Here is a 24,313-nt window from a genome sequence, read left to right on the forward strand (position 1 = left end):
ATGAATAATTAACGACGCACCCCTCAGCTATAGGCTGATAGGCGACTGGGTTGAAAGTCGCGATTTGATTGGATGGCACTGGGGCTTGGCTCATTAGAGGGTTTTCGACGTCTCGTCTCCCGACATGAATAAATAACGTTGTTTAGACGCTATAATTTGTTTATACGCGATTGTCACACAAAGGATAAATTTGTTTCTTACGAAAAAGAGTTTGTATGATGCTATTAAAATAATATTCTGGAGGAATATGTCGAGTTTTAAATAATAAAATATAAATAAACACGTACATATACAATAATAAAAAACTATTTTAAGCGCACTTGTTTGACCCGGAAGCATTAAGCGCCCCCTGGTGACAGGAACAGGAAGTGCACGTAAGTTCATTTTCACACTTTCCTAGCACGTGCGCGTTTAATATAATTGTTTTATACGATCTATGTTGTTCGTTACACCGTGAATGTAAATATACAAGGTTGTGTGCAGTTCAAAGCAGTAACTTTGATGCAGTGAACTGTTGTTAGATGGACACAACAGAGGAACATGAGAGTGATCTACAGTCTCAGGTATGACGTGTGTCCGACCTCTTCAGATACACTCATGAAGTGACAGCTGACGTGATGTTTGTGTGACAGATAGAGGAGGTTGAAGCCCTCTCGTCCATCTATGGTGATGAATGGTGTGTGATCGACGAGGCGTCGAGAATATTCTGCATCAGAATATCTGACGAAACCCAGCAGCCCAAATGGACTGTGTGCTTACAGGTGTGCGCACGTGCTTTGTTGACATTACATGCTTATAACGTTTTAAAACCTGCTTTGCATCGCTATTATACACACAATAACGTCCTTTTAATCTAATAAATAAATTATTCTTTTATTGTGTATATAATTTTACACATTTATATTTACAACATATTGCAATTTGCATACTCTGGGAATGATCATAATTAATACACAATATGTATTAATTCAAAGAATACCATGGTACATTGTTGATTTAAAGGTGAAAACTAGCAGTTGAGGCTTCAAACATCAGTCAAACAACATGAAATGAAAATAAAAGTAACACAACCTACTTTACATAACTGGTAACACATGTCCATTAACAATTACTTCAACAACATCAATATATTATAAAATGAGAAGAGTTAGGCAATGTATACATTTAAAAGATCAATTTCAATTTGTCTTTTTTTCACCTCATTAATTTTACTCGGATGGAGTAAAAAACACGACAGTGTTTTACAGTAAAATTAAATTAATAAATATAAATCATTATAATAAAATATATTTGATTATATATAAATATAAGAAAGTATATAAAAACATGTTTTGCCCGTATATGTGAAGGTCATTATTTTATTTTTCCGATAAAATGCATTTGTTTACATGTTTGTTCTTGCTGCATGGTTTGATTTGTGTGTCAAAGAACATGCGTGTGTTGTTTTCGTTTGTTTGAAGATCATACTTCCTCCAGAGTACCCAAGCTCAGCGCCTCCAATGTATCAAATAAAGTATGTTTCGTCTTCTTCACTCTTAACAAACCTTTAAATCATACATTTAAAGAAATATTGCTATTTGAATATTACGAATTTTCAATAAAAGCCGTGTTTTATTGCTTTAGTGCTGCCTGGCTCAGAGGACAGGACCGAATGACCTTGTCAAACAGTTTAGAGGAACTCTACGTGTAAGTATGTCTTATTGCTCTTCTGCTGGAAACGGCACATCATTTCAGTTAAATAAAAACGTGTCAAGTTTGTAGAGAGATGGTGCAGAAGTGCATGTGACGTGTTTGTTTTGAACAGTTTGTTTCCGCCGTCATTCGTCATACAGGGAGAATGCAGGAGAGAACATTCTGTACCTCTGGGTGGAGAAAATCAGAGAATTCCTCGTGGAAAAACCCCAAAGCGCTGAGACGGGTGAGACCCCACAATTGACCCATGTTCTTCTTCACCACATGAAAAGATGAAAATAGCATCGTAATCAAAAAGCTTTCGCCTGCTTCTGGATTGCTTAATAATACTCGTCGTGGCCGTCTGGGAACAAATCCAGCTTAGGTTTTCCTTCCCTTATTGTTTCCCGTCACATAAATGTCCATCAAGATTAAAGTGAATATTTAGTCATTTTATTTTTAATGATTCGTTCTCTTCCTGGGGTTTTAAGATGTTGTGTATATAACAGATTTCCAAGCAGAGATAATGACGTCCACTGGTCCTCGCACATCACAGAACGCTTGAATGCAAAATTCAGAGCCTTGACGCACAGACCCGTCTGCTCATTGGCTCAGGTTTCTTTCAACTCGTTAGAGTCTTATTGTGTGTGACTCTGTCTTTTCATGTACAGAATGCATTATTCAAAGATTTAGCATATTTCAGGAATGTGTTATGTCATGTTGCAGTAGGGGGCAGTAGGCAGCCATACCATGCGTCTTATTGAGAATCAAAATCCTATAGTTCTGATGGATTAGCGCACATGAGCAATATGTTACCAACATTCGTTCATCCTCATGTCATTCAAAACCTATATATGACTTTTCTGTGAAACGCGAAAGAAGATATTTGGAGAAATGACTTTTTCGTGTTCATTCAATGGGGCTCTGTGTTGTTTGGTTACCGACATTCTTCAAAATATCTTCTTTTGTGTTCTGCAGAAGAAAGAAAGAAAGTTTGAAATAACATGAGTAAATGATGAAAGAATTATGGATGTAAGGACATGAGGATGTATTTCTAGAGAAGAAACTGGTGTCAGCTCATACGAGTCATCCTCTAGAACTGAGCATCTTTAGTTAAAAAGAACAGACAGGAGAAGATCGACTGTTAAACAACAGCGCCTTTGTTGGTCTGGCTCATAAAATTACAGTTCCAAGATGTTGTTTCGTCTAATTGGCCTTTTTGTTGAAGCCCTACTAGTGTTTTGTTTGTCTGGGCTTTTTGTTTCGGGCAGTTTCAGTAATGCCATGCATTTGTGTATGAAGCGAACGCTGGAATGGAGAGAATTAAAGACGGTCGGGCGTTATCAGTCAATTGTTCTCTCGGGCTTTTAAGAAACACGGCGTTCCTGGTGGCAGAGGTCCGGGAAAAAACCCCCTTGGCACGCTTTTAATCTTTCATATGTCTGTGGTCGTAGGTGCTTGGTGTGGAAAAGTCAGGTCTATGGTTTCATCGAAAAAGAATAGAAGGCATACGATGTTCTCTGTGGAGATGTGCACAATCGAAACAGGCGCACGGGGCTCGCCGGCAATCAGGCGCACGCTCTGTCATTACGCTAGAGGTTACAGACCCTTCAGCGGGAAGAACTCTTCTGATTGTTCCAAACTGGTGGGTGGAGAGCGGCATCTCGAGAACAAGGAAGTTATAGATGTTGATTTGGACAGGGAAAAAGCTGGGCATGTTCATGTGCCTCAAGGGAGGCTACCGCAACGTCAATATAGTTTGCGATGTTGTTATGGCACTTTTCCTAGTGGTACAGCTCACTTTTGGGGGGTTTTCCACTGGGTACAGTAGCTAACCTGATACATTTTTTTTACCACCTCGGTTGAGGTTCCAAGCGTACCGTACCGATACCAAAATGTGACGTGTTTACACACAGAATCATTACCAGCGTCATTGGATTTGCAACACAAGAATACGCAATTTAATACGTAATATTGGCATTTCGTTATATGCTTTGTGACTGTTATATAGAGATTGAGACCCTTAACGCAATGCTTAATGCAAGATTAGTTTACCCTCGTGCGCCGTCGAGCAAACCAAATGATCGTTGTCTGCTCTTTGCTGTAAGATTTCCCAAACTTCCCAAATTTTGTTTTGCTCCCATCCGCCATCGATATGCACCATTACTCCTGTGTTGTGCGTTTGTTTGTGGCGCGTTTGCGATGATGCTACGGCAGAAGAGGCGGCGTAACTATGACGATACGTTTATAATCCCACCCACTTGGAAGCAGCACTAAACTGCAGTGGAAAAGCAAACTGAGCCCAAGTGAAGTGAGCTGTACTGAGCAGAGTCGTACTAAACCTGACGGTACCATGCAGTGGAAAAGCGCCATTTGTTTTTAGATTTGGTTAAAATTTATATAGTTATATTGAACATCTTTGATTCCATCTAGTCTACATGCTCTAAAACTGAACATATTCGGCATGAAACGGAAGTAGCGATTGTATCTTTTTTACGTATCGTGACGTATACCCGAAGAAAGAAAGGGGAAGAAATTTTGGGCGGGAGTTGATTTCATCCATCTAGAACTGATTGGATCGTTGAAAGTTAAAAGATTTGAACGCACGTTTGCAGTTAGTCAGTCATTGGAGCCACGCCCTCGCGCCATTCCTCGTGACCGGAAGTGAAGAGAGGTCGTTTCGAGGGGGGGACGAGATTAAAGGGATAGTTCGCTCAAAAATCTAAATTCTGTCATCATTTACTCACCCTCATGTTGTTCTTAACCTGTATAAATTACTTTGTTTTGCTGAACACAAAGGGAGGTATTTGGAAGAATGTCAGTAACCAAACAGATCTTATCCCCCCATTTGCTGCCATAGTAGGGAAAATAAATGCTATGGCAGTAAATGGGGGATGAGATGTGTTTGGTTACTGACATTCTTCCAAATATCTTTTTTTGTGTTTAGCAGAACAAAGAAATGTATACCCGTTTGGAACAACCTGAAGGCGATTAAATGAGGACAGAATGGTCAGTTTTTGATTAAAGATTACAAGTGCAAATGAATGAAAAAAAATGATATGCACAGATAAATAATTTATAATAAATACTGCAGAATTGTGTAAAACAATTAGAATGATCATTTTTAATTTCATGCCGACTTTAATGGGATAGTTCACCCCAAAAATGATCATTCTTTCATTATTTATTCACCCTCGTGTCATTCCAGTCCTGTATGACTATATTTCTTCTGCAGAACACAACAGATGATATTTTGAAGAACGTTGGTCCCCATCGACTTCTAATGTATGGACACGAAACCAATGCAAGTCAATGGGGACCAACAGTTTTTGGTTACCAACATTCTTTAAAATATCTTCTTTTGAGTTTTGCAGATGAAAGAAAGTGAGTAAATGACGGAATCTTCGTTAATCTTCGTTAAAATTAAACTATCCCTTTAAGTTTTTAATAATTGTTTTAATTTTAAGACCTGGATGGTCTACTGTTTCCGGTGAAAATTCAAAGTGTGAATCGATGGACACTAAATGGCTGATATTACTCACAGCTAGATGGCGGAGTTTAGTGACGCTACACTGCATTAATAAAATTAAATCAAAGATGCGTCGCTAAATTAATCAATGTAAGTATACAGAAAACATAACATACAAAATAATAAATGAATAAATACTTAAATGCAAGGAAGAGCTGTATTATGATGTTCGTGATAGTTAAGGATGACAGTGTCGTCTAGGCAACAACGGCCACATCCGTTTTGTGTGACCTTCTTAGTATGTACCAGTGCGTGCATACAGTTTTGCTACACAATAAAATGTATACACTTTTCCATAACAAAAACAGTACATACTTAAAGAACATAGTATAAGTAGGCGAACTGGGACGCAGCAGTACAGATTGCATTCTGCTCAAGCTGATTTTGCTGCGTTTGCGCTGTTACCCGATTTGCATAATTCCTTTAGGAAATCAGGCGCTATACAGTTCGAGCAAATAATTTGTCAGATGAAGCAATTTACTCTTTAATTCCCCCACGGTATTCAAATCTTAATTGAGAATTTTAAACTGAATGAAAATGATACCACAGATTTGCATGGATAATACCTGCGCCGCTGTGAAGTTCAGCGTGGCGAAGTCGAGATAAAAATATCTCGAGCGGGCGGCTGACAGGACCTCCGCACCTGACAAGAAACGTCTGGCTAACCGTGTGGTCAATGGGCTTCAATCTGAATTCTCTCCGGATGAGGAGTTTGCCCTTTCGTGCACGACGTTACAAAATATTTGCACAGTGGCAAACCGCGAGATTCTCGAAGAGGAGCCCAGCCGCTGTTTCCCGAGCCATTTGTCCTGATTGTCTACCTCGAATCTCGCATCCCTTTGAACATAATGTTTTCCCAAATTATTGGTCGCCTGATATTGGATCCATGCCTTTGATCTAGCCATCTCTGCAAAGTTGAATTGTTTGGATAAAATGAATAGAGCAGCATGCCGCCGCCGAGGTAGTTCCTTTCCTCTCGCCGTCGCAGAAAACCCGGCGCTGGGGGAGATGTAATCGTAATCGATGAAAAGACCTGCGCTGCCTTGACAGAAGGCGTTAATCTTTATCACCAGGGCACTAAAAGGCCCCATGAGGCCGGTGGCGAGTCCAGAATTGACTTTCATGTTTTTTGACACTCGCCCGTCTTCTCCGCTCTTTCCAGGAGTGGAGAAAATCTCGCAGTTCTCTTCCTTCTTAGGGGAAGGAGTTTGTTTCGTCTTGCTTTGTTAGCCGGAGAGCTGATAGCACTTCTCTTTTCTGTCGAGCAGAAATTTTTTTCGGGGTGCTTAAAGGTCTGTCTGTGGGACTCGAAAAGGGGTCCGAATTTGTCATCCAATCAGAAAATGTCTCTAGCTGTCTAGTTTAATTTGGACATAAAAACAATTATTTGGTGATTACATTTAGATTGAAAAAAGCACGTGTAAGTAATGTCAATTGGTTATCAAGTTTAAGTGGGACTTGTTATCAGTTGTTACATACAGGTACAAGCGGTATGTAATTTTCTCTCGGTTCATTGCTAGTTATAGCTGATCATGTGACGGTCCACTGCCCAACGCCCTATACGAGTCCTTAACAGCTATTGTGTTTGAAAGACAGCTCTCCCACGCCGTTCCCTCGATGCGATAATTGGCACGCAATCATTGTGTATGTCAATGGTTTCAGTATGCAAATGAATGGAAAACTCGAAAGGGAAATGGAGATCCGGCTGAATGGGGTAAAAATGGATACGGAGCGGCTCGTTCATTAGCCGAGTCGCATTAATTGTCTGGCGTTTTCACGAGACCTTCGTAAATTGCGGCGCTCCGTGAACTCGGGCGAGGTTACCCCAAAGGACAATAGATTAGAGTCGTGTAGGTTAGCGAGCGTGCAGGAGCTGGCTTCGCGGCAACGTTTTTATAGAAACAAAATGACATGTTTGCTGAAATAACAAAGAGCGTTGGGAATGCGTAATAGGTTGGGAGTCGTCTAAGAGCGGAGAAAGTGTCCAAAGTGTAATGTTTTCGATTTATTGTTAAATTCTCAAGGTGACTACATTAAAGTGCATAATCAGGATGTAATCGGAGAGCTGCTGGGGATAAACACATCTTCTGATTTTCGTCGGCGTTTGACATTCGCCCATCTGTAACGGTCATTCTCATTGGGTCTTGACCTTCTGTCAGGACGCCTGCCTACACGAGTCATACACCTGCTTAAAAAACAGCTTGAGTGACTTGAGGTGGTCTGCTAGTCTCTGGGACGCTGCTAAAAAGATCTGTCAGTCCATGTATGACCAGTCCAGGCCTAAAGGCATATATTTGATTATTTAAAGTTTTTTTTTAGAATATTTCTAATTTTTATAACTGTGACAGTCCATTTCCAAATTCTGCTATACACATCTTATTATTGGTTGGTTCTGTGAGCGTTAAAGGGACACCCACAAAAAATAATTCTGTCATGGTGGTCAATGGTGGCCTGTTAGGTCACAAGCATTCTTCCAGATATCTTTCTCTGTGTTCGTCAGAACAAAGAAATTTATACAGATTTGAAACAACTCGAGGGTGAATAAATGAAGACAGAATGTTCATTTTTGGGTGAACTGTTCCTTTAAGATGACCTAACATTAACTAGCATCAACCAGCTAACCGGTAGGCTATTTCTTACACCAGGGATTAGATTGAACAACCTTTTTATTGATTTATTGATTGATCAAGTAATGTTTAAAAAATGTTAAGTAAGATTACTCTGGAATTTAAAGAAGATAACCAGGACTTGTCAAAAAAAAGGCAAAATGTTAGTGTATTTATACGCATTACTTAAAAAAATGTTTTTGATGGTTCAACTTAGAAAAATAAGTTACCTGGTTGCCTTAAAAGTTTGAGTTAATTCAACTTAAAAATATTAGTTAACTCAATGAATTTGATGCACACTCAAAATTTGAAGGCAACCAGGTAACTTTTTTTTTACGTTCAACCAACAATTTTGTTTTGACAGTGTAATGTAATATTTTTGTGGCCTTACATTTTTACAATCAAATTTACTTTTTTCAAGTCTTTTAAAGATACAATTTAAAATTTTGCCTTGTGGTGAGTTTTTGTAAGTTGAAATTGCTCATTTGATTTACATTTTGAGTTACAGTAAAGTTAAAGTTGACATATTGATCATTTTTTACAGTATGCGAAAACCGTGTCTTGTAAATGAAAATCACGTTGACTTTGCGTCGTTTCTTACATAGTTTACTTTTTGTAACTAACAAGTTCAAGATCACAGTTTTGACAGGTTGTTCGTGTCCTACGGAGAGCAGTCACTTAAATGATTCATAAGCGTTTCGAAAACGCAACTACCAAACTTAAATCAAGCCCTTGATTACTTGTTTTGAACAGCTGTTTCATTCAAACTTGATTTCTATTGTTTTAAATATACATTTCAGCATTGTTACCTCGGCGTGCGATTCCGAAACCCCATCGTTTCCCCGCGATACACCTCAGTATGTGTGCGCTTGTTTTTTTTGTTTTTTTGTAGTGCGACTATTACATTAGCGATGCTAATTTGTTCCCCACACAAATTTTTGTAAACAAAACATGCATATATGCGTCGCCCTCGGCGGTGACGTCACTTCTGAAGAACTAACCTAATCTAATCAAACTTGAGAGGAAAAGGTAATTAGCATCTTCCCTCATCACAGAAATGATTAGAGGCTTAATACTTGACGGTGTCATGAAAAGTGCCGCCTCCCTCCATTTTTGACAAACATCAGCTCTGTTTTTACAGTAATTATGCAAATGAGATGCTAGTTACAGCAGGTTGTGAGGTGAAGGCCCCTCAGAGAGATCAAAAGGTTGTGGTGCTTTTTTAATATTTCCGCGGGCCATGAATATTCAGGTCCGACACTGAGAGGTGGGGGGAGGTCGGGAGAAATGAAAAGCAGTCGAAGGTCATTAAAGCTTTGGAAGCGGTTTAATTTTTAGACAAGCTATAATTAAATCCTGAAATTGATGTGCCTCAGGTTTGCCCAACTGAATGGGATAGGAAAAGCCCAGCGTGGCCCGCATCATCTGTTGTGACGGAGAGCTGCGCATGTTTGTTTACAGATGAATTTGAGGTTGATTTTGCGGCCAGCAGGGTTGAATCTGCAATATTTGTTTCTTAGCTTTTCGTTGGCCAGAGCAAGTAAAAGCAAATCAGTTTTTTTTAGTGTTGCCATGGTCGCAGAAACCCTGCAAATAGGAAATCTTAAAATTGTCATTTCCACGCTGCTTGCAAATGTCACAAAGTATAATCTTAGTATTATCATCTGTCAATGAATCCTTCAATCCCAAGATGCTAGGTATGCGTAAATCGAACGAAAACAACATAGACGTGTAATATTACCACTTTAAAAAGAAGCAGACGCCTCTGCCAGCCGTCACATACCATGATTAATATTCATGGACCAAACCTGACCTGGAACAGTCTGTGCTCTGAGCTCCTGACAGGAAGTGAACTTTCAGAGGACTTCCTGAAGTCCACTTCGACCCTTTATAGCCTGTTAATTCACGCTTGCTAAAATGATCAACATTTCAGTAAGCGTTAGTGTTTAAAGGTTGTTATTTAGTATGAGCCAGTGTGATGGTGAACGACTGAAACAAGGTTTGGAAGCCAAAGGAATTCCTTGGAGTGAATTGAGCAGGAACGCTGTTTTTTTTATACGTGTCACTGAATACTAATGCAGTACTTCAGAACAGCTGGAATGACTGATTGCAGACCTCATTTAGCTGTCATTTAGTTTCTCCTTGAGACATTTCAAAATGCGCATCAAAAATGACTACCAGTGATTTATGGCAAAATGTCTTTGTATATCGGATTATGTTAAAAATGTTATGATTTGCGTGGAAATTTAAAGATCTGATACGTTAAAGCTACAGTTTGTAGAAACCGCCGCTAGAGGGCGCACGATCAAAACAACAACAATGCCATAGCTTGATGACGCTGTGAAGGAGCGTGGAATGATGGGATCTGTTGTCTTCAACTCAATCAGACGGGAACAAGAAATCATGATAGCGGATGAGGTAAAGTAATAAAGTTTTATAAATGTTGCGAATAATTGTGGTCCATAAATAAGTGACTGCTCGAAACAAGCTAGTGGCTTGCTAGATGCTAGACACCACTTCCACATTTGTCCACGACACTGTTGTCATATGGTTTCTATGTCAGTAAAGGCGGTAACAAAGGGGAACGCGGATATGACGCCATTGACACACGACTGCACAGCCCCGTGTCACTGTTTAGAACGGCGATTTTCTCACGATTTACAAGTAGTTGGAAACATTTGAGATAATGTAAGTACTCAGCTGAACATAATATATAACACTAGCCTCGTGGTTTTTGGATATTTTACTGCAAAATTGTTACAAACTGTACCTTTAAAGCTGCAATTCGTAACTTTTTTGGTTATAATTTGAACTGTTTGGTACAACTTTGCGAGAGATTTGCCATCAAATGATTTCTCCCCACATCAAAAAAAGTTTGTAAAGTAACCTGCATTTTTATGTTTTGAACAGAGATGGCGAAAAAGTTACAAATTGCAGCTTTAAGTTGCTTAACTCACTGGCTGTATTTTTATTGTTATTTTCCTACAAATAATTTATGGTACTTTACTTCCCGAAATTGAAACGTCTTGTGTAACGAAATCTCAGAACATGCCTTTGTTCCCATGTGTTGTTAGACGGACCAGAGACGAAAAGAACGGTGACAACGGAGGAAATACACGATTACGATGAGGACGAAATTCAAGATTATCGCCTGCTACAAGTTGGAGCCAACCAATCAGCCGACTTTATCTCCAGCACTTCAGATGGTACATTCCAGCTTTTGTTTTACACTTTTGATGATCCAAAAAAACATTCAGTTGCATTAATAACCCACTTTGTTTTAATAACATCACATGATTTGTGTAGGGTGCAAATCAATGAAAAACCAAGAGCTTGATGTAATTGTTCATCGAGATTGGATTGGCTTGGTTATTATGTTGACAAAACGTCTTTTTTTGAGTAAGACCAGAAACATGCTTTTTTTTATTGTTGGCACCTTGACTAAAACATTCATCCGCGTTAATTAGTAATTAGCAGCTTGCCCCCCCCCCGCGTTCAAAACAAACAACTATATGTTTTTGTTGTTGTTTTTTTCAGATGAAGAAATGCCTCCGATTCAACACGGGGAGAAGATCACAGACAGAAGAAGCACGTTCCAGCCTCACTTAGCCCCAGTGGTGACTCCTAAACAGGTGTGACTCATTACCCACAATCCCTCTTTGTCAGAACATAGCTGACTATTAAGGAAAAGATGGCAAATGAATGAAGATGCCTGTTTTTCAAGCCAAAAATATCAGGCAGCGATACAAGACCATAGAACTGTTATTCCGGTGTGAGTTTTGAAGTGTCTGTCATTCCGGTCTCTTGAGTTTAGGGTTTGCTCTAAGCTGTTCGTGAATATACACTCTTTGTAACTTATGGATTTCACTGTGAAATGCACACCCCCGACACTTGATGATGTCACAGAATAGTCTCTATCGTTCGCATTACCCAGCTGGATGGCAGGCAAATGATGCCCCTGATGCGACTGCTCCTCTGCATTATTACAACGAGCATTTAAACTCGCTTCCCATCACCCCTCCGAACTTTATTGTCTTCATTCCCACTTGCGTTAGATCTCGACAGGGTCGCTTTTTGCACATCGACTGCTTGGGTGTTTGGAGATTGTGATATTGACTTGCCATTGTGCGTGTCAGCTGGGAACTTATAATGCGCTTGATATGGAAAATGTTGCTGTTTTCGATAGCGGCTGTTTTGAAAGGCACCCTGCCTTTAAGTAGGCATTTGACATTTACGCCTGTTGTTTATTTCCTTTGTGCGATTGACAGCTTGAAGTCAGGCGGCCGGCGAGGCTGTTTATGGTTTTGACCTTGAACCTTGTCGCTTATTTTGAAACCTTATTTAAAAACAGACGTCAATCATGTTCACATAGGACAGAATTTGTTTATAAACGCTTGTAGCAGATAAATGAAAGATCCAAATGAGTAATTCAATCAAATAAAAATAAATAAGTAAAATATAAAATTAAATAAAAATATTACATTGATTTAATATTATTATTATTATTGAATGAAATGAAATGAATAAAAATAATAAAAATAAATGCAAGTCTTAAATTAGCATTAAATAGAAGTTTGATGTTGCAAATCATATAGCAGTTTAATTTAAAGTTACATGCTTAATGTTTTTACTTTTCGCATGTAAGATCAATTAAAAGTAGCAGAAAAAAAGGAAGCATTGGCAGAATAGATTGGCGTAATCATGCCTCAGAATCGAGCTAATCGGTCACATCGTTTTTTGTTCACATTATACGCATCACAAAATCTCTTTCTGCAATGCGGCGTTTCTGTGCGCAGGTGTGTTTAAATCATTTAATGTTACAAACCAAAGAGAATATTCTGCGAATCAAAAGAATAATGCAGCTAAATGCAAATGAGGAGCTTTGTCCGACTCGTTCGAAATCCCCCAGACAAGTGTGAAATGAAATTACAGTTGGAGGATGAAATTAGAGACTGCTGAGTGCTTGATTAACGTCATACGCCCGTCTTGTGTTTACTCTTTATTATCTGCGCTGATAGAAAGCCCTTAATATGCGACTTTTCTTTCATGTTCTTTCATTTTTTTTCCCTTTCTGAAAAGGTTTTGAAAGAGAATGCGTGGCCATTGAACGCCTGTGTGCTTGAGTAGAGTATGTTTTCAACCGTAGGGAACGGAATGAGTCGTTCTCAAGGTTTCTTTTGCCGAATGATAGGATTTGCTACTGAGATCAACACCCAAAACAAACGCGTTTCGCTTTTAATGATACGTGTTTGCGAAGTTAACTATCACGATTACTAAAGAGATTTAAAGAAACCCTTAAGATGAAGTGTACTACGAACATTTAATGCTGCTTCTTGTGAATTATTTCGACAGTACAAAACATCTTGTAGATTTAAGCAAAGGGGACTTGGATTCACACCACACTGGATCTGTGCAAACCCCCCCCGCCCCCGAAGTGGATTGAACAACCTTATCAGGTCTAAATTAGCCAGACAAGCTTGATATAAAATCAATGGATATGTTTAGTTCAGCCGGACGGCTGAGATGACCTGTCTGAGTGCATTAGAAGCACACGCAGAATTGTTCAGTACAAACAAGACCACACACAAAAAAAAGCATATCTCTTATTCACTTTGTAGTTCTGTTTGGATTTCAGGGGCCATTTTGATGCTTTTTGATCTTTGCATGCACGATATTGTGTTATCAGCAGGAGCTTCAAAGTTGGGCCGATGCTCTAATTTTCATAAAAGGTTAGTGCCGTTGATAGAAGTTCGTAAATGAGTTTTCCCAGACGTGATCTAGCCACTGAGTTTCGGCGGAAACACACGCTTGTTTGTTCCGAAAGTTTCGAGGAAACAAACAGATCTCGAAGCATTTAATTAGATTACTTTTCGCGTTTCACAAAGGCCGAAAGTGAAGCACAAAGCGACCTCAAAGGAAATATCAGCGATTGAGAAACGCTTTTGTTTTGTAAAGAATGCCGCTTTGTGTTTTCTCGGGCTGTTTAGTCTAGATCAGCAGTGATTTGCACGCGGCATTGAAAAGACGTCTCATTAGCCCCAGCCCGAGTATTAGCCCGAGAGAAAACAGACGCCGTCAATGACACGCAGATGAGTCGTGCTGATAAGCGCTTCAATCCGTGACTTCTACTTCTTTTGGGAAGGGCGCTGTCTTAAATATTCATTAGCTTGTGCTCTGAATGAAATTGGACGTTGAAACATGCCGTTGGATGTCGTGTTTCTGCTGCGAGTAATGTGTTTCTCATTGATAATAAAGCAAAAAAAGTAGATGGACACATTTATTCCCCTCATCTGCTTTAAGACCTCCGGTACGAAAAAGCACTCCACGCGTCTTTGACTTGCTGGTCTCTTTCTTGGTAAATGATGGAAGGCCACTCAACACAAATAGCCTGAAACCCAATTTGATGGACAGAAACAGCTACTGTGTCCTTCCCGGGGGTGTTACAGCAATAATTGAAGTCTGCGGCGTTGGGTAAAAAACAGATTTGCACTCAATATCTGCTCGTTCTCTCCCTGCCGGTTCTTTCGGCACAGCCAGGTATTGCGTCGAAATCCGAGAAAATCCAAGCGTTATACCACTAGACATCGAGCGCTTTCAGATGTATTGCATCAGGGAGGTGTTGCTTCTTTTGTGATCACCTAAATCTCAAAAGCTTGGGAAACGTTGTTTGTCCAAACAGAATTGACAGAATCGGCTTGTTTCTCCAATAAATTATCATTTTCCTTTTGAACTCTTCAGAGATGAGATCGGAGAACAGATTTCCCAGATTTGTAGCGTATTAACCAGGCACATCGCAACGAGACTCCACTTTTCTGTCAGGTGGTTCTGGGTAAGTTGCACAAAAACAAGAAGATCGCAAGTGCCACTCACAACATCTATGCATACAGCCAAGCATTAAAATGCAAAACAATTCCATTGCACGTCAGTTTAAAGACGTCTGAATTGTTTATCAAGATGACCAAACACTAACACCGTGTCTACACCGGACGTGATCGGCGCGATGGAACAACGGCTTGTTCTTAATGGGTTTGTCGCATCGCGTCGCATCCAGCGTGGACAAAATGTAAAATTCTAATGGGTTCTAATGAGTTCTGTTGTCTTTGATCATATCGCGCCGCATCAGGTCTAGACTGGTGTTAGATTAGATTAACCTGATCTGTTTTGATCTGCTCCCGTTCTGATTTCTGAACTTCAAGGGCCCTGTTCATCACCATCATCTTTCTTTTGTTTACATTTGTACCTGTGAAGTTGTCGCATAACTTGCATATAGACTTTTTTCAACCACAATTTGTCAGTCACACATTTTTTTCTCTGTTAGGGCCAGACCTGTCGTGGCAGGAATCATTTGGCGACGCTGTAAGACGTTGCGCTTCAAGTCCGCTCGTGTCTTTGAAATTGTGTTTTATTAGCGCCGGTATGTTACGTACGCACCCATCTAACACATACATTCTCAGCGCGATGTCACCTCCAGTTTATAAAAACAACCCTCATCGTGCATATAAAGACAAACTGGGGTTGATAAATGTGCCCTTGTAGGTTATTCTGAGCATGTGCGCACGTGCTTCGACTTTGTATTGGCTGACGGTGATGCCCCAACGTGAAATGCTCTGTTTCTTACAACATAAATCCACCAGCGAACGGGTGAATATTTTCATCCCATAGTTTTATATTCAAACTTGATTTATCTTGGAACGGTTCTTGGTATGCAATGCACATGTTGTATATAAAATTGTTTAAATGCGTTCTTTTGTTTGCAGGTTCAGGTGGTTCTGAATAAGTTGCATGAAAACAAGAAGATCGCAAGTGCCACTCACAACATCTATGCATACAGGTATTACGTTTTTTAACGTACGCAGATGAATAACAGTGCTTGCAAGGTGAACCTTTTTTTAGCTTTTGGTCACGTGACAAAGCATTCATTTTGCAGAACCTTTTGTTTTTTCCTAGAAACACATCAACGTTTAAAAAACAATTCGTTTTTCTGACAGATACTCCATTGTGTAGCCAAAACCAGAGATATTATTTTATTTTTGAGTTTCGTTGCAGTTCTATTAATATTTGGAATTAGCTTTTATTTATTATATTTCGTATTTATAATATATTTATATAAAATACAAATACGATATTTGGGTTTCATGCAAATTTTTGTTAAAATTTTCAAATTTTCTCGTTAATTTTTATTTAGTTTGTAGTTTATTTTGTAATGTTTGCTATATAGATTTAATTTATTATATTTATTCTAGTTTATTGTAGTTTTATTCTAACATTCAGTTTAAAAACAAATTTTGGCCTACATTTTATATTCATTGATTGATTGATTGATTACGTGCGTGTACGTGTGTGGTGCCCCCGGGGGGGGTTTAGGACATGATTAATGACATAAAGGGGAGTGGGTGTCATTTAGCGAGATTAAACCACAGGTGATATTGACATTCAGAATGTTGCCCCCGGCAAATGAAGGGGCGTTGAATATCTGATAAAGACCGTGTTTACCCTTCGAGGGGAAACCTGCAGCACCAAAACCCAACACTTAAGACATACTGATTAAATGTAATCATTCGATTAAAATTGACAACACTGACAATATTTACTTTCCTTAACTCTGGAAATATTGGATTGTTCTTTATGATTTATGATGGCTAGTAAATATTACACAAGTTTATGAAGTTGGATATTTAAAACAGAAATGAAATGTTAAAGTTTCACCAATTTTCTGTGTTTTAATCAGGATCTACTGTGAAGATAAAAACTCTTTCCTGCAGGACTGCGAGGATGATGGTGAAACGGCCGCCGGCGGGCGATTGCTTCATCTTCTGCAGGTAAACCTGCATCTGCGTTAGTGCATTTGAATCCAAAGGGATTTGTATGTTTTTGGGTTACGTGAAAACGTTTGTTTGTTCTCTCTGCTGGGATCTTTGGAAATGTGCAGGAATCAGTTACTCACCCTCGTGTCGTTACAAACCCGCATGACTTTCTTCTTTCTGCGGAACACAAAGGAGGAATCGTGTTAAGAATGTTTCAGTACGTCAATACATAGAAAGCAGAAGTATCCAACAAAAAAATGGACGCCGTAAAATAACATGAGGGTACATAAATGATCAAATGATTTTCATTTTTGGGTAAACTATCCCTTCAACAGAATTCTGTTTTGAGTATTGCTTGGTGTTACTGTTCCTTTAAGATGTTATTATTCACGAATGAAGGTTCAATTCAATTAACCACTCATTGTTTCAATAAAATTAATCCCTTTAGACTCGTCACCGGCGCCGGAAAGCATCATTGTCTTATCACAATGGTGTACAGCATCTGACGTAGTAGATGACGATTTACCAAGCGGTGCACATACGAAACTTCAATAGAACGTCTCAGGAAGCTTGTTGATATGCTGGCGGGATTATGCGTCAGCTTTTTCCACCCTGATCCCAATTCCATTCTTGCCGTGTCAGATATTTGCACGCAGATGTTTCATTCATCCATAATCTTTTCTCTTATCTTCCCCTCTCTGATGAAACCTCGCCTCACCGGCCCCTACGAAAAATGATACAGCGTTTCTGTCAATAACTTTGAGCACAAACATGCCCTGAATATGCCGTGATGTACGTAACATTTCCCAGGAAATGGAGTGATCATGAGCAGATGTGTTAAGATTTGCACATAAGCTGTTTGTGTCTGAGAAAACGGCTCAGAAATCTTACATATGTCTTCATTGGTGTTTCAGAAGAGATGTAAACAATGTGTCAAACTGAGCTCAGATTTGTCAAGTCTGCAATCAAAAGTCAATATTATTGAAGATCTCAATATGAACTCAAACATTTCTCATCCAATTGATCCAAATCCAGATTTGTTTACAATCTACATTCATTGTATATCAATTGTATTTCAAAAATCACAGTCTCGTTTGTTTTTGTTTCTTCCGAGCAATGTTTGGGGAAACATTTGGGACTAAATTGATGCTTAAATGGAACACTAAGAAATCAATCAAATCTACCGAAGAACACATTTAGCTCAAATAAATAAAAGAGAAATACATTTTTGCTCACTATGTGTGTAATTCCCATATTTTGGGAATGCTTTTATGATTTCGCACACATAGACAAGCGCTCAAGAGATTTTCCGACCCCCCCGCCCATATTTACTGTAGAAATGTGCCATTTTACGCAATTATAATTCAACCTTTTGGAGCTCATCCCGCTATTTCCTGTTTTTCAAATGTGATAACATGTTTAAAAAAGAAACAAGTCGTCTATTAATAGAGGTGGAACGTGCAGATGGCTGTGATTTGACCCCACCACAGCGGGTTGCCAGCTACATCCCTGTGGAGCGTCGGGAAAATATAACACTGGCGAGGACAGCAAACACGCTCGCTGTTCTTCACAAACACTGAAATTTGTCTCTTCGGTCCTTTGAAGCAAGCGCTTTCCCAGACAGAGGCAGACTGGCTGTGTGTCGCCTCGGGGGGGAAATGTGTTATTACAAAGCAGCGTTTTTGACTCATTTGACTTTTTTGTTAAATGAATTTGTTTAAATAAAAAGCACGGCAAAATGACTAGTTGGTTTCATCTAATGAATACTTTGCAGTGTCAAAGATTTGTTTTGTTCTTTTACGTGCAAACGTGTTTTTCAGCTGTGATCAAAGCTAGTCCGATTTTTTTTCTTTAGGAAAAGATCCAAGTGTGAAACTTCTTCAAATTGTTGTTGTTAAATAATTTTTAAAAATGTTTTCAGTTGAATTTATTTGCATTTTTCTGAGCAAAACATAAATATCATACATTTTCCCCTGATTTACAGAAGACGCCCACTGAAATGTCATTCAGCGTAATAATCTTGTCAGGCATATTTACTACAAAAATCAATTCATGACATATTAAAAGACTAATTACCCAAATGCTAATTAGTTGTCATTTTAAATTTGCCACAATCCTAGGTTTTGCCCATTTGTCAATAAGATATTTTTACTCATTTAAAGCACAATACATTTGTATAAGCTCCCTTATTCTTTTTTTATATTTAAATATGTACAAGTCAGAATAAGCATGTTGTTCGAATTTGTACATAAATATTGTGTTACACCGAATGACAATGTAACATTATTTCAACCAAATTTGGACATTTCATTTACAATTAATGTGCTTTCTATGGACATAAAATCCCTTTTGTAGATTTATTTTGATGGGAACATCTTAACGTCTTTGACCCACAAACGAGTGTCACTCTCATTTTCTTCAGAATACTTTTTCTCTGTGTATATAGATCCTGGACGTTCATAACGTGCTGGTAGTGGTGTCTCGATGGTACGGTGGAATTCAACTGGGCCCTGACCGTTTTAAACACATCAATAACTGCGCGAGGAACATCCTCGTCCAAGAAGGTTATACCGACACCTCAGTAAGCGTGCATCACTAACATATAGTTGTTTATATGCAGTGACTGAGATGTGACATCTTGCTTGAAATTAATCTGTGGCGTCATAAATGGGATTTGGATTCTTCGTATTGATTCAAGCTAACTATTTCTTGAATGAACAACCGACAGTTCTTTGTTAAAATACTTCTTACAGGGTAAGCTATTTTCCACGTAATGTTTGTTATTGCAGTTAGCGAGGACAATGCTATACGACGTGCTATCTATTTTTATTTGCTTTTATTATGTTGCCCCTCCCAGTCTTTCTCTCATAACATTCAATTCAGACCGCTAGCTCACATCAGATAAAGCATTATTTACTTTGCAGCGATGCTGCCGTTTCATTACTCGCACAGCTCGAGTCCTTTTTTTACAGAGAAGTCAGGCTTTTATTATCTTCTTATTATTTCCATCCCCATTTGCGAGTTTAACTTTTTCTCCTTGACATTTCCTGTTCCCCTTCCACTGCCTAAAGTATCAGAAATACAATGTAGCCAAAATAACTTTTCCCCCTTTTTTTTGTTACCGCTGTGAATTTGTTTCAAGAGAATCTCTCGTCTCGAGTGTCCGCCACTTAGTCATCCAGCAAACACGGTGACACAAAGGTCACACAAAAACAAGTTCAGGAGAGATTTGCCGGCATGCGCCCGACATCTTCCGAGGACTCATTTGTTTGTTTTCTTTCATTTCTGTGCAAATGAGGACGTGTGCACAGCTGCGGGGCTGCTATGGTTACCCGGATAATAGGGGCGCATCGTCGCATAAGCTACACACGCATGCAATTACACACATGTGAGATATGATTATCTAAGAGTTTGATGGAACGCATTACAAAACCGCCACTCAATTAAAGAAGCGCGCACTTTTCCCATCGCATGCCTGCGGAAAACACAAGCGCCTCGATGTGCATGCAGGAGGGCTCTCGCCGCACTCACCCGGGTACAGAAGCTGTCACGTTTCATGAGCGAAAACACGGGCCCTCACGTCGCATCTCGTTACACGTCGTGAAATTGGTGTTTGGTGTTGCATACGGCGTTACAGTGGCATGCAGCTAAAGTGACACGCAACTTCCATTTCAATTCCAAGCTGCGGTTTCCTGTAATTCTTCTGATTGGGGACTAAAATACAGCAGCCCTAAAACGTGTTTACTTGAGTCACTCGTGCTACCAAACAGACGTCACCGCAACCTGCTTATTAAAGAATGGTGCGTCTTTGGATCGCTAAATTGCTGCTTTTGTGAAAATTCACTCTTGGCGTAATTACTGTGATTAAAATTTAGCTAATTACAGTTTTATTTTGTTGACTTATAGAACTGTAACAGTAAGGGTACATAGAGTCAAACTACAGCTGGAATGTTGTGTAACCGTAATATTTACATATATGCATGTGCCAGATGGTTGCCTTCAAGTTGACGGTCTTATTTCATAAAGAATCCTACAGGAATGCAGCATTATGCTACTCGGCTCATTGAAAGCACGTTTATCAAATTTGTTGACATTTAAGCCCAAAGAATACACATGCTGGTATAGATTTCATGACACTGAGCATGTTTCAGCCTCGGCTATGTCATGCTGTTCTCTCCAGGTGAAGATAAATGTTGTGTTATCTTCGCAGCGGGAGCCACCAACTCGTCGTGTCCGCGCTCCGTCCATCACGGCTTAGGAGTAATTAACATACAATGCATAATAACAGCCGGTTGTTTTGTGGATGGCTGCAGCGCGGGGACGTCACGTGTGCGGAATAATAAATATAGACTCACTTGGACAGTGTTTGGCCCGGGGGAAATAATGTGAATAGTAAACAGTTATGGGAGTCTAAGCAAGTTAACAGGTCGTGGTTTCTTTTGTGTTTAGAGGAATACAGTCTCCACGAAATTTATGGCACGATTTATTTTTATTGTATCACTTTAATTTTGTTGCATAGTGTTTGGTACGGCCAAAGTTGTGGTACACATCTGACTTCTTTTATCTTGACTTGCGTCATAAGGATACGGAGAAATGGCAAGACGGTCAGAGAAGGCATGTGGAAGTGGACCAACAATAAAAAAGTATCATAGAGGGAACACAAGAGCACATCCTGTGCCAACGGCCCCCACAAGTCGCTTCCGGATACAAGCAGCTACCGAATGCATAAATACAATTCAGCATTTCTTGCAGTTCTAATGTACCTCGTTGATTTGATGTTACATAGATGCTATCTATCCAGGATTTTAGTTTGTTCAGCATCCGCTGATGTAGTTATTACTTTCTGTATTAAATTATTAATTATGTTTGTACCCCAGCTCTCGGCACAACCCTCCAGCAGGAAGTGCTTCATTTCAGCTTCTCCTTTCACCACTTTTATCACTTCTCTTTCAGGAGGATGCATCCAAAGCTGGGGGGAAGAACAAAAGACCTAAAAGCAAGAAGGCAAAGTGAAAAGCCTCGAAACCTACCTGGAACAGATGGTTTTCTCTCCACTTCATCCTCTATCAAAGCTTTTTATGAGGAGGGATTGTCAAACGTGGCATGGCTAGCGACTGGGGACTGCGCGATGCCGAAAGATCCTTGAGAAAATATAAATGGGAATTTCTTACAAAAGCAATGTACAATGCTTTCAAAGCATCTGGTTTTGTGGTGAACAAGGAATTGTACCGTGATGGGTGGTATATGGAATTAAGGTGTTTAACGGTCTTGTGCTGTGCATTATGTAGCACTAAGTGCTCCCCGAGTCTTATGAATAAAGATTTTTAGGAATCCCAAATTGATTTGCAAATGAGGATTTGAGCCCCGACTCGAGACACGAAGACGAACCTTCATCAGCGACTTCTGACCCTTCTTCTGGTCTAATGATGCGCTAATAATGTAATTTAATAAAGCTTGCCAAAAGTAATTCAGGCATTTCCAAGTGTGTCTCGCCATCATGTACATTTACAGAAAAACGTAAAATGTGTCGTAAAATATTGTATTTGTCAAAATGTCGTGTGTCTGTTCACTCCCTCTGGCGGTATTGCTCATATTTAGCCTTTTGAATATTGCATGCGGACGTATTACAAATCGGACTCGCCAAGGCCAAAGTCCACCGCTACCTGATGAGTTTCGTGGCTCTCCGGCTCGCATGCTAATAGTTCTTAATGAGCTCATGTGAGAATAGCTGCGATCGTTTTGCCGCTCACGGCTCTAATAAGCAGATGCTAGGCCACCGGAGAACAATTCAGAAAAATCTGGATATCAGCTTGGTTGGTATCTCCCAAAGCAACTCTTAAGGACGGTTGCAAGCATCCCTGAAGTCTCACGCCCAAACCTTGAACTCAAAACGGTTTCAACCTTTGCGAATTCTTCCGTGGCAACGACTCATCCAAGTAGGTACTCGAGTACTTATTGACGTCTTCCCTTTAGTTACGCTGTGTCTTGCACGCGCACATTTCATTGCCGTCCTCCCTCTTGAATTCTTTTGCTGTTGACATTATGGCCTCTCTCCAGCGCAAGTCCTATAGTCTTCTCACTTTCATGCTCCCAGCATGCATCTGTTCCCTTTTCTCGGGCCTGTTCTTTCATCTTTGCTCTCTCTCCCTTCTGTGTTCCTCACTATATCTTTTCGATGAATATTAACGCACCTTTTGAGTGTCAGCATCAGCCCTTTCAGATTTACTTGCTTGCTTCGGCTCAAGGGGCATCGCTAAATGTTTTCACGGACTCTTGTTGTGACGTGTTTTCTACCTGCAAGGGTAAATGTGGCTTGCATGCAGAACTTGTTAGGGGAGCGTTTGCTGTCGCATCGGTTGTCTGAGCAGCTGATTATTATTTATTAGTCCAAAGTATCATGGTAGTGAAAACTTTAATCCATTGCATTGCTTGCTCTGGGGAGTTTTGGCATTTTAGCTATGTTATCTTTGATTTCATCAACTGTGTCACTTTAGTGAACACGACAACACTATGTCCAAAGGACAGCTGCTACATTTTGACTAATACCAATTCTGGCACATAATCAAGCAAAGCGAAGCTACAAATAACTGTACCGTGCATCGCAAAATGCTGTGCAGTGTAAAAGGCCAAAACCAGACCTCCGTCATGCTTATTTGATTTGACGCAAACCAATTGCGAGAGCAGGTCCAATATTGAACTTTGCAACACGTCTTGACCAGATATCCATCCAAACACGGACACCAAGAGAGAACCATTAGCATGGCATGAAAGTGGCTAATTTGCATGGCGGACAAGAAAGCCTCCGCTTCTGTATATTGGCTGACAACAGTATCAATGAATAATATTCATCGTGGGAGAAATCAAATCAGCACATTAGCTGTCCTCCGTCGAGGCATCGAGAAGCAAGAAGATTGGTGCAGAATGGTAATTCGTGTTGTTTTATCATCTGAAGTGGCTTTGGGAGACGGCTGTCGTTGTTTGTTTAAATAAGGGTCAGTGCTCTTCATCTTGGGAGATCAAACATCAGAAGGGATCAGCCAAAAGCTTGTTTCATAAGGGTCTCTCCTGCTTCTCTAGAGAGCAGATCCCAGCTCGAATGAGTTGTAGCTGGCACGCCGGGCCTTTGGAATACTTGGGTTTCTGCGCTGCAGGGAAAATACTACAAAGAAGTTGATTTCTAAAAAGGCACTTAGCAGCTTTCCCTGGTTATCTTCACTTGGCACCTGTATACATTCTTCAAGTCACAATGCTTTAATGTTTGAATTCCCTGCTCATTAGAGATATTAAACATGGTAAGCTGAAACAAGATGATTAATGCTTTAACCCTTTTCAAGCCAGAGCCCTCTACAACAAAGGTACGCTGGTAATACTAAAGCTGGTATCTCCTATAGTGCACTTTATCGGGTGGCCGCCATTTTGTAGTGTTGTTCGAATTCTGAGCAAACGACTCATTCCCTACATTTGTTCACTACTTTTTACCCACAATGCATTCTGATTTTGAGTGTACATCCGATGCTCACTCATATTTCCCATGATACAACGCGAATCAACCGTCTGATAGAATCAGCTGGAGGAGAGTGACCGTTAATGCCACGAATGTACGTTTATACATTTGTGTTTGTTCTTGTTGACAGTTATTTTCTACTATTTGAGAAGAAACAGATTAAATGAATGTTATATATAGCAGCGTTTTATTTTAAATA

General features: G+C 39.7%; 1 protein-coding gene across 2 annotated transcripts; it reads left to right on the forward strand.

The window, feature by feature from the left end:
* Positions 1-348: 348 nt before the first annotated feature.
* impact (impact RWD domain protein) lies at positions 349-24,313 on the forward strand. Of its 2 annotated transcripts, XM_057325488.1 has the most exons (12): positions 349-374; positions 484-563; positions 633-761; positions 1,461-1,513; positions 1,624-1,686; positions 1,833-1,918; positions 10,881-11,012; positions 11,344-11,438; positions 15,564-15,637; positions 16,535-16,625; positions 19,057-19,191; positions 21,564-24,313. In XM_057325488.1, the coding sequence occupies exons 2-12, from the start codon at positions 522-524 to the stop codon at positions 21,621-21,623; spliced, it is 960 nt and encodes a 319-aa protein (XP_057181471.1). In that variant the 5' UTR covers positions 349-374; positions 484-521; the 3' UTR covers positions 21,624-24,313. The 2 variants fall into 2 exon arrangements, with proteins under 2 accessions (XP_057181471.1, XP_057181470.1); XM_057325487.1 differs by lacking the exon at positions 349-374 and having other exon boundaries at positions 381-563.

Source organism: Triplophysa rosa, linkage group LG25 (genome assembly GCF_024868665.1).
Source record: "Triplophysa rosa linkage group LG25, Trosa_1v2, whole genome shotgun sequence".
NCBI classification, from domain to species: domain Eukaryota; kingdom Metazoa; phylum Chordata; class Actinopteri; order Cypriniformes; family Nemacheilidae; genus Triplophysa; species Triplophysa rosa.